At 37.1% G+C, this 11,301-nt stretch overlaps 1 protein-coding gene across 1 annotated transcript in view; it reads left to right on the forward strand.

Moving 5' to 3' along the window:
- The first annotated feature begins 3,056 nt into the window (after positions 1 to 3,056).
- LOC103473750 (NACHT, LRR and PYD domains-containing protein 12-like) overlaps positions 3,057 to 11,301 on the forward strand; it is a 9,166-nt gene continuing 921 nt past the window's right edge. The window contains exons 1-10 of the mRNA XM_081613876.1: positions 3,057 to 4,491; positions 5,893 to 6,015; positions 6,148 to 6,195; positions 6,741 to 8,505; positions 8,585 to 8,758; positions 9,515 to 9,682; positions 9,893 to 10,066; positions 10,457 to 10,624; positions 10,733 to 10,906; positions 11,179 to 11,298. Of these exons, the coding sequence (XP_081470002.1) occupies positions 4,437 to 4,491; positions 5,893 to 6,015; positions 6,148 to 6,195; positions 6,741 to 8,505; positions 8,585 to 8,758; positions 9,515 to 9,682; positions 9,893 to 10,066; positions 10,457 to 10,624; positions 10,733 to 10,906; positions 11,179 to 11,298 (2,969 nt within the window). The 5' untranslated portion in view covers positions 3,057 to 4,436. The remainder of the gene's footprint in view (positions 4,492 to 5,892; positions 6,016 to 6,147; positions 6,196 to 6,740; positions 8,506 to 8,584; positions 8,759 to 9,514; positions 9,683 to 9,892; positions 10,067 to 10,456; positions 10,625 to 10,732; positions 10,907 to 11,178; positions 11,299 to 11,301) is intronic.

Consider the following 11,301-nt stretch of genomic DNA (forward strand, 5'->3'; position numbering starts at 1 on the left):
TTTAATGATCTTTATATGAAACATTTAAAAGACTCACATTGAGTTTTCACTACTGGATGGCTGCACCTTTTTACATGTTAAAAGATTGCGGTGATGCTGCAAAACCTCTAGCAGTGAACCGAAGCTCCTTTAAATTGTGAGGTGCCAAAGTCAGACTTGGGTAACTAATGTAATGCCAGATTGTGTTTAAAGGCTCCCTCAGGTGTGACCAACTGGAAACACAGACACTGAAAGCCCTGCATCCCCAACACATTCTAGGAGAATAGAAGGTTTTTCCACATTAAGGAAAAAACAACTTTTTTTTTTAAATGGGAAATTGAACTTCTAAGTTCGTTAATTCAGTTTGTTAAGCTACTGCTCCATCTGTGATGAAAAAAATAATCTTAGCTCATCATTAATGTTTCCATTTCTCCAACAGACAGACTATCTGTGTAACATGGACTCACTGTAACTTTGCTTCACATGTCTGTCTTCTCTGAAATTGATTTCTTTCTGTCTGGAGATCAGAGAATGCCCTTTATTGACAAAGCAAGGGCAAAACTATAGAAAAGATCCATCTTTCTACTCTTTCAAGGGCCTGAGTGCAAAAGAAAAAAACATTTAGAGAACAACTGAAGATGCTACTTGTGTGCATTTGCAATTAAAAAAGCGTACACTTTTTTTCCCCCGAGCAAACCAGTACCCACCTGTATTTCAATCAAGTATTGAATTTAAATACAGTTTATCTATCAAAACCAATATTTTATATGATTTGAATATGAAGGAGTATGTGTTGTAAATTAGCATTTTGACGTACTTGGACATGTGGAACAAAAGGTTTAAGTTAAAAAGCCAATATTCATTCATCAACAGTAAGAGAATACATGGACTGGTCTAGTCAAAGTCTGGTTTTTAAGAAGTTTATATAAGGTCTTTTAAAAATAAGACTTTAGCAAGTTGTTCAAGCTGAGAAACCATCTAATTCTGCAAAGTTGCTAATTGTTATACAGTTAACAACAGTGTGCTGTTTTCTTACATGGCGTAGATTTTATTATCTCAAGCAAAGGCTGGGAGTTGATAATGGCAAAAATGCTTATTTTTAGGTATTAAAATCCTAATTGTTGCAAAATATCTATTCATTTTTTTATTTGGATGTGAAATTGTTTTGTGTGTTCTCAGGAGGTACAGCAATTCAACCAGCCGATTGATTTTTAATTATATTTTTAGAACAGTTATTCTATGAAGGCATTAAAAAAATCCATACCTTCCCTGTAGAGGTGCAGGACTTTATGGCTGAATATGTGCACAACTTGGTAAGTCATACTGTGTTTTATTACAACACATTTTCATGTTTCTGTTTTTGTCTATTTTTTTCTATGATGTAAAATTATTCACAAAGGCCTTGAAAGGGGACATGATTTATAGCCCACGCCAAGATACCACAATCTTGTTATTCTGAGATATACATCTGTGTTGGTTGGGGAATAAACAGCTGCAGAGGGAGTAGAAAACAGAAATGTAGATGTTTGCAAAAGGAAAATGGTCAACAAATTTTAAAAAAGCTTGTGCATAATCAAATGAGACAAATATAAATAAGATAATGAGTTCTTTTTGCTGCTCATAAAAAAGCTTGTCAAGCTGAATATCTCAGCCAAAGAGGAGTTTTTCATTTTAATTAAGGGGCTGATAATTAATCCTCATAAACACCTTTTCAAGTAGAGCAGAGCAAATCACAGATCCCATAAAAATTCAGACGGACCCGGCTCATTTTTGTTTGTTTATTCGAGCACCAGCAGCCTGCCAATTTCTTTGCGTGTGCCTCCCTGAAAAAAGGAGTTGTTTGTCAAAAAGTAGCAGAGGCAACATATAGCGCATGTGTCTAGCATGAATCTGTTTGCTGAGAATAAGAAGAAGCAGACAGGTGAAAAGAGAGATGGAAAGAGAGGGAGACATGTCGCAGCACCCTCAGGACGTCTCCTCATTCTGAGCAGCTGTTGTCTGAGAGCTGGAGGCAGCACTGCGGCGCCCTGTCAACTCCTTCTCCCGAAGAAGCCCTCCCTGCATGCAAAGCAGGCACAGACTGCCCTCTCTCCTTGCCCGTGTTTTTCTGGCCCCCCTATTTTTTTTATTTATTTTTTTGTCACCTTATAGAACAGACACCTCCTTATTTTCTCTGGCCTTTTTATTCAAATCAATTTCAGGCTGTCAAATGGAGTGCGCTTGGTAATACTTACAAAGCACACAAACGCAAACACACAGGGCAGGAAGTGTGGCAATTTTTTAGGAAGGAACATTTCAAGGGCAGAGACTGATTATGAAAAAAAAAGTGTATTGTTTTTGTCTTTGACGATTGATTGCACTCCGCTTGATGCATCAGTTCTCTCCCCGCAAGGAGAGCATAAATAAAAATGTTTTCATTTAGTCGTCGGCTGCTGGCGTCCTGTTAAACCCCAAAGGTCAGTGATATATAGAGAATTCAGCTGATTTATTTTTGTAGTTGAAAAACTTTGTATTGACAAAGAGACTGTAACTGATGTGCTATATCTGTTACGTAATCTGATATGTGGTGAAACACGACCCTTCCAGAGTACTGAAAGTTGATGAAGTTACTTGTGTAAAAGGGTAAAACCACGATTTCAATGTTAAATAAAGTGAAAAGCTGCATATTTGGTTAGTTAACTCTAAAACTGGTGGCAAAACCTTCACAAGGAAAAGACAGGTCAGTTTAATTTCAAAAGTGAGCTTTCCTCTGGGTTTCCAGATTATCTGTCTCATATTATAATGTCATGATGCAGGAACAGTTTTGACAAGAGGTTTCTAATTTTTTTGTCCTTGGTTTGCATCACACCAACAAGTAAAACTCATCAGTCTAATAAAGTTACTGCGCGTCATTTGCAGCAGTAAGACATTTGAGCACCAGACATTGGACATCTGCACCACACATTGTTTTCCAGCCAAAACATGTACAAAATTTACAGGAATAATTCTTAAAGCTGCAGTATGTAACTTTACGAAAATATATTTCTACATATTTGTCAAAACTGTTGTGAGGAACTAGCCATAGCGCAGCAGAAACCAGGGGGTGAGCAGTCGATTATCAAATCATTGATAAAAGTTTAATACCCAATAATGGCTTTCAAGATAAAATAGTTGGAATAGAACATGGGAGTGTTTAGGTAGTTACAGTCCTTAGATTTTACATTAGCAATTACAGCTTTTCCTGTCACTAGAGAATGTGACTTTTTCTTTAAATGAATCAAGCAACAAAAGACATTTTGTAGTGAACTTAATGATAAATTTTTCTGTGCGATGATTAATAAGGCAGCCGAGACACACTGAAGGGCAACAGAGACCTGAGAGTAAGTGCTGTCATGTCTGCTTTTGCATCAACACAAGTAAAGGTTACAAGACTTATTTATTCTTCATTTATAAACGATGTAAACATACCCCCTTCTTATGATTAGCTGTTAGAAAAATGTTCATTGGCTTATTGATGCTGCCTTCTTGTGGTTAACCAGAGAACTGCAGAGGTTTCCTTGTTAATTGAATAGATGGCTATGTATAGTATACAATAGTTTTAAATTTGTATTAAGCTTGGAAATAAGACAATAGAATAACACAGAAGAATTGTTTGACACATAATAATAACAATAATCTGATAAGCCATCCAATAAACTACTCTTATACCTTTCAAAGTAACAAATCTCTCTTTTCATGAAAAGTCTAAATAAAATTGCTCTCCCTAACACAAAACAAACTCTTAAAAGTAATGTCAAACATCACATTCTTTTACAAAATTAAGGGATTCTAATTGATCGGTTTCTAACATTTGGTCTTAAAAACATTAAAACAGGAAGCACACATTCACTCATTCACTCTTACAGGAAACTGACAGAAAAAGAAACATAAACAAAAATTCGCAGTTAGTCAAATTTTTATCACATCCAAGCATTTTAGTCAGTCCTCAAGGATACCTCAAACATACATTTAGAGTCACAAGTTACACAAACTACTTACACATATACCTGAGAGAGGATTTTTGCTTCTATTTTAATCCTTGCACTTCTTTGTAAATTGTATCAAAACCACTCCCACACGTTTCTCTTCTACAATTGTAGTATTTTATTATATAGTTAATGAAAACTATACCTAAATGGAATTTGAAGCACCATTTTTTAAGTCATTCACTGCTATTACTTTAAGTCCATTTATTGTGTGTCTGTGTACTTGCAGGTTAATGATATAAGCACACAGGGATGTGAGTCATATTGTAACTGGCAGCTGCAAACTCTTAGGTTTCATTTTTATGTCAGTCAACAGGAAGTAGTGTTGGTTCGAGGAGAGCTTTTTTATTATCTAACATCAACAGACAGACATGCCGGGATGGACGTACAGGAAGAGGATAAACTTAGTTTCCCAGTCACTTAGTTTACCTGTTGGAGTTTAAAATAGTGACTATGGAAAACCAGTTTGCAACCGGTCAGGCTGTCGACATGGCGACATCACAACATGGTAAGATCAAAGCGTGAATCACTTTTGTATTTACAAGGCTTGGTTTGACTTTGAGAAGGAAGAGCAAGCATAGTAAATGATTCTTTTCTCCGGTTCTGAACAAATTCAGATATATGTAGAGCAAAAAGACAATCATCTGTCAAATCATCAAAACAAAAACTGGTGACTGGATGAGATTAGTCCAGAATGCCTTTCAGATACATTATAATAAAAGTTGGCAAAGACAGAAATGAGAACATTGTTATTCGACCGCAGCCCACATCCAATCCCTAGACAGTCAAATCAAGTGAGAACTTGTTTGTGTGTGTGGATGTGTGTGTGGGAGGGTGTAAGGTGGTAGTAAAACAAAAGTTTATGACAGTTTATTTAATTTATCTATGAACAACTATTTTAAGTGCCTAAGCCAGGGGTGTCAAACTCCTTTTTATTTTAGGCCATATCAAAACCCATTAAATTGCTAAAACATCAATAAATAGCTCTTTCAGCATTCAGTAGGTGTTTCTTAAAATTAAATAATATTGAACATCTTTTCACGCTGGATCAGTGCATCCAGGAGTTTGTGATTGTTTTTGTGTTATTTTTGCAATCAAAATCATAGATTTTGTGATCATTTAGAAATACTTGGAAGGAATTCTTACGATATTCACCCTAATATGTGTGTTTACTATTCACTGTATCAGTCACAGATTGCAACTTGACATAGAGAGAGGCTGAGGCAACAGTCACTTTTGAGAAAAAATGTCAGTAAAATCAGAAAAACTTGGGTAACTGCTGATTTTGTGTGAATTTTTTTGAGCAAATTTTGTAGATTTGTGAAAAACTGGAGGGAGTTATTGATGCAATTTGGAGTCTAGAAGGCTACATTAAAAACTACATAAACATTTTAGTTTGACGCATGTGGCCTAAGGCAATTATTAACAAAATTAGTCATTTAGATCAGAATTACCAAGTCAAGGCACCACTGAGTATAAGAAAAATAATAGCTAAACTAGTTTTCAGTTTCAGCTGTAGTTATATTCAGTTATATTCCACATGATCCAGTTGATTTATTTCTGTTTACAGCCACATAATGTGCTTTTTAAAACACTAGAAAAAGAAAACAATGAGACAGCAGCTTTATGGCATAACAACATGTCATTATGTCATAAATTTCAAGTTAGTATAAATTTAGTCCTCCGTTTTGCAGATAATTTAGCTGACATAGGCCCAGGATGTCTTTTTAATAAGTGAAGTAATGTTTTGTCTATAAGGAAGACTTTTTCATTTATGGCTTCTAAGTTTTAATTTTTAAAATTAGGTTGCAGATTTTCTCACCTCTGAGGTTAAGTAAAAATATTTACATTTTAAAAAATACGTAAAAAACATGGGACAAATGTAACTAAGTTGTCTGTTCTGTTTTAGATCAAGCTGCACCGGTAAACAGCGTCTTCACCGCCCAGAATGGAAGCGTCATCACCTCACCCAGTTTTAGTAATGTGAACATAAGCAACGGCAATATTATTGTCAACACAAACTGCACACATGGTAATAATTTGAAATTAATTTTAAAACATGTCTGATTTATGATTTAGTTACAATTTGTCTAATGTAGAATTGTGAATTTTCTTCAAACCAGATTAAAAATAAATTAAAGTTTTCAGCTCATTTCTGTTTCAGCTCCAGCCGCAACAGACCAAGTCAGGGGTGTCGCTCCAAAACTCAAAGGTAAGATGTATAGAGCTGTTCATTTCTGCGGCTTGCACTATTTGTATAATACTAAAATATGATACAAACAGAAGATGAAAAAGAAATAGCACAATAAAAATGACCCCTTTCACAATGCAATGAAGCCCAATATATAAAGTTGGACAAAATTAAGAGGCCACTTAAAATGATCTGCTTCTCTGATTTTAGTTTTTATAGGTGTATGTTTGAGTAAAATGAGCATTGTTCTTTTATTCTATGAACTACTGACAACATGTCTCCAAAGTTCCCAGCAAAAACTTATCATTTATCTGCAGAAAATGGGAAATGGTCAAAATACTGAAAAAGATGCAGTGCTTAAGACCTAAGATAATGCAAAGAAAACAACAACACTAATGTTTTAACTCAGGGAGAGTTCAGAAATCAATATTTGGTGGAATAACCAGGAGGTTTTCGACGGGGTTCAGTGCAGTGGTCTCTTTTTTTCTTTTCCGGAGCTGTACGTTTATGATGTTTGAAGTTTAAATCTGGAATCTAAACTTTGATTTTTGGCTTTAATCTTTCAGAGAACATCCAAGATTGCCAGGATGAACTAAAATCCTACCTTCAGTCGAGGACAATGACTCTGTCTGAAGGAACAGAAGAAGAAACACTGTCAACTTCTTTAAATAAAATCTATACAGAGCTTTACATCACAGAGGGAGGCAGTGGTGAAGTCAACAGGGAACACGAGGTTATTGAATTGGAGTGTACAAGGCCCACAAATGAAGAAAGAAAAATCGATCTCAATGACATTTTCAGTGCTTTACCAAATGAAGAAGATCCACCACGGAGAGTTTTGACAAAGGGAATTGCAGGTATTGGTAAAACAGTGGCTGTGCAGAAATTCACTCGGGACTGGGCAGACGGAGAAGCCAACCAGGACTTCACGTTCGTGTTTCCCTTCACATTTAGAGATCTAAACTTAATAATTGAGGAAAAGTTCTCTCTCATTGGTTTAATACGTAACTATTTCGAAGAGGTCGAGTGTTTGGATGTTTCGGATTACAAAAGCTCTAAACTTTTGTTCATCTTTGATGGCCTGGATGAGAGCAAATTTCCCCTGAACTTTGACAGAAATGAGATGTGTCGCAATGCTGCAAAGAAAACAACAGTAGACATATTACTCACAAACTTATTCAAAGGCCAACTGCTGCCCAAAGCTTCGGTGTGGATCACAACTCGACCAGCCGCAGCCAATAAGATTCCTCCAAAGCACATCAACAGGGTGACAGAGGTGCGAGGTTTTAACAACGAGCAAAAAGAGGAATACTTTAAAAAGAAAATCAGTGACAAGGCTATTGCTCAGAAGGTCTTGGGGCATCTTTTGTCAAAACCTTTGAGAAGTCTCTACATAATGTGCCATATCCCCATGTTTTGCTGGATTTCAGCCACAGCACTTCAAAGCCTCCTCATGAAAGAGGATCAAGCTGAGCTCCCAAAAACTCTAACAGAAATGTATATGCATTTCCTGATCAAGCAGACAGAGCTGAAAAATCAAAAAGATTACCAAGGAGGCGATACTGACAGAGACATGATCATGAAATTGGGAAAACTGGCATTTGAGCAGCTACAAAATGGCAACATAATCTTTAGTGAAGAAGATTTGAAGGAATGCGACATCGATTTGAAACAAGCTGCTGTTTACTCGGGCGTTTGCACACAGATCATAAGAAAAGAATCGGGTCTTCACAAAAAGGAAGTTTACTCTTTCATACATTTAAGCGTTCAGGAGTTCCTTGCAGCTCTGTATGTACACAAGACCTTCGTGGATCGGCGAAAAAATCTTCTCAGCCCAAACACTGTGAGACCGGTGTCCGAGGGAGGAGAAAGTCCAATTATCTTTCTACACAAAAGTGCTGTGGACATGGCTTTGAGCAGTGATCAGGGACGATGGGACTTGTTCTTACGGTTCCTGGTGGGTCTGTCTCAAGACAAAAATCAGGGGCTTCTTCAGAAAATCTTTGGAGAAAAGGACAAACTTCCACAGAGCCGAGAGGAGACAATCAATTACATTCACCGTAAAATCCAAAAGACCTCGTATTCCAACAAGGGTATCAATCTATTCCATTGCTTAAATGAGTTAGGAGACCAATCTCTTGTGGAGCAAGTCCAAAAGTATTACAATTCAGGGGATGTCAGCAAAATTTTACCGGCCCATTGGTCGGCTCTGGCTTTCGTGCTGCTTGTTTCCAATGAAGACTTGTCTGTCTTCGATCTGAGAAAGTACTACGGATCTGAAGCAGTCCTAGAGCGGCTGCTACCGGTGCTTAAAGTAGCAAAGACAGCTTTGTAAGTAAACCTACCTCATGTTGACCTTTTTCTACTTGGTGCACAAGATTGCTTACCATAATTTTCTTGCTCAACTCAGGTTAAGTGAGAGTAATCTCACTGACAGGTGCTGCAGTTATGTTTCATCAGTCCTTACCATGAAGTCTGGAGGACTGGAAGAGCTGGACCTAAGTGGAAATAATCTGAACGACTCCGGAGTGCAGCTGCTCACTGACAGCCTGCAGGATGCCAACTGCAAACTTTCAAAACTCCGGTAAAATATATATAAATCCTTCCCTTTTTAACTCACAGATTGAGAGTATGAATTTGTTGATTTGCAATGTTTTGCAAGCAAGGTTTCTTGGATAGACATGAGACATTATTGTGTCTTTTTAGAGTTCAACACCAAAGGAGTTAGAAATGGCAAGTAAAATTAATTTAAACTGAGCTTTCCTAGTCATAACAAGCACTCACCAGAGCCACATTAAGCTATTCATGCCCACTAACCAGAACAGGAACTCAAAAGGGAAAAAAGCAGTCAGTCAGTCAGTCAGTCAGTCAGTTTTACCAAACAAATTTCCTGATGCGTGTTTTGCATGTCAGATCTGTAGGGAACAGACTGTGCACAGTGTAAACACTGTATAAACATTTTGTTGAACACTCCATCTAGATAATAAAGCTGAAAATATCTCCAAGGCATTAGATTTAAAGGGTTGCTTATTTTCCTAAGGAATCAGGGCTACGTTTTTATATTTAGTTGCATTTTTTAGTTACAGTTTGCTTGCAAAACAGGCTTTATCACTGAAGTGCGCAGAAGGACTAGTTTACCCAATGCTCTATTCTTGGAATGAGCTGCCACTACTCATATATAAGACATAACTTTAATGAAATAAGAGGCAAAAATGCTTCCAAACTAATACTAGTTGAAACATAAAACATTTGTCTCTTGTGAAACTCAGGACACAACACAGACCCGAGTCTGATCTTTTCTTGATTAATGTTTTTATGTCACTTTTGTTCTGTGATGCAGATTAAAACAGTGCGGCATTACAACAACAGGATGCCAGTCTTTGGCCATAGGAATAATGTCTAATCCTTCTCATCTGAGAGAGCTGGACCTCAGCAAAAATAAACTTAATGACAAGGGAATGATGCTGCTTTATGGCGTTGTAAAGAATTGCCATTTGGAAACTTTAAGGTAAAACATTTTCCAGATTTTATAAGTACTACTCTTAGATCAGGTCATAAATGTACAATTTGTCTTGCGGATAGTGCAAACTATCCTCAAGATCATTGAAATATGAGAGTTCATGATTTGCAAGATTTTGTGTAAATCAATTAATAAGACTTTTGTGATTAGGTATATATTTCCACGTGATCATGGTGAAATAAAATCGTTTCTCTCCAGACTCTCTGGGTGTGGTCTTGAAGAGAAAGGATGCACACGTCTGGCATCAGCTCTGTGCTCCAATCCGTCTTATCTGCAAAACTTGGATCTGAGCAGGAACAGCTTCAGTAGAACATCAGTCAATCAGCTTTCTAACTTCTTGCAGCACCCTGACAGTAAGCTGCAACGGCTGTGGTAAGAAAGCCCTCCACTTCTACTAAATTTAAACACCTAAAAAGAAAAACATTTTAACCAAAAAGAATTAAATGCATGATTATCTAAAGACTGTTTTAGTAGGGATGCAATTGAAAGACAATTATTGTTTCCCAGTTTTCATCTTCAGCCCACAAGGTGCAGAGTAGAAAAATGAATGTACTCATTGTATTATTTATATTTTTGAGCCTTTCAAAAGCACAATCAATATTTATTGACTGATTGTTTATTTTGTGGCCTTTAGGCCAACCAGATGCACTGACTGTGTGCATGGAAATCAATGAAACTTAAATTCGTAAAGTTAAATCTTTCCACTGGGTAAACTCTTTTGGTTTTTGAAAAAAGTGAGCAAACATCTACTTTTGTTCCAAGGCTTTTCAAAACAAACCTACAAGCGGATGGTGCAGCTGCTCTGACCTCAGCTCTCAAACCCGACCACCTGAAGGAATTGGACCTAGGAGCCAACACAATAGGTGATGCTGGGGTGCAGAAACTTTCTGAACTGCTGAAGAGTCCAAACAGCAAACTTGAAGCCCTGAGGTAAGGAAGACTTTATGCTGCACAAATATAGACACAAATTTAGATGAAGAATATTTAGAAAATGTTGAAGACATTAAAATCTGCTCAATTCACTTTTATTGCCCACAGACTTCAAGGTTGTCGCTTAACAGATGAAGGCTGTGCCGTGTTGGCTTCATCTCTGAAGACAAACCCGGCTCATTTAAGAGATCTAGATCTGGGAAGAAACATCATGAAAGAACACGCAATTGAAAAACTTTCTGTGTTCTTGGAAGACCAAGGCTGTCGACTGGAGATACTGAAGTGCGTATCATGTGCACCACACCTCTCACACTTTTTTCTCTACAACAGAGATAAAGATCAATGCAGAATTCCACCCAAACAGTAATTTATAAATTGTAAATATAGCTATATACTGATCTATATGTTCACCAAGGTGCCAACAATGTAATTCTCAACCTATTTCACCAAAGACGACTCATGTTATTGCAACCATATGCGTTTTAGATAGATCATCAAGTTACCTGAATTAATGTTGTTTTTTAAATGGTTGGGATTTCAATCTTTTCTTGCAGCCTGACATGCTGCATTGCAAACACAGCTGGATGCAAGCCTCTGATTTTAGCTGTCAGTCGTTGCTTTTCCCTCCGAGAGCTCAACCTCAAGTACAACCTGTTCACAGACGAGAGCCTGAAGCT

This window comes from Poecilia reticulata, chromosome 12 (assembly GCF_904066995.2).
Source record: "Poecilia reticulata chromosome 12, P_reticulata-male-v2, whole genome shotgun sequence".
NCBI lineage: Eukaryota > Metazoa > Chordata > Actinopteri > Cyprinodontiformes > Poeciliidae > Poecilia > Poecilia reticulata.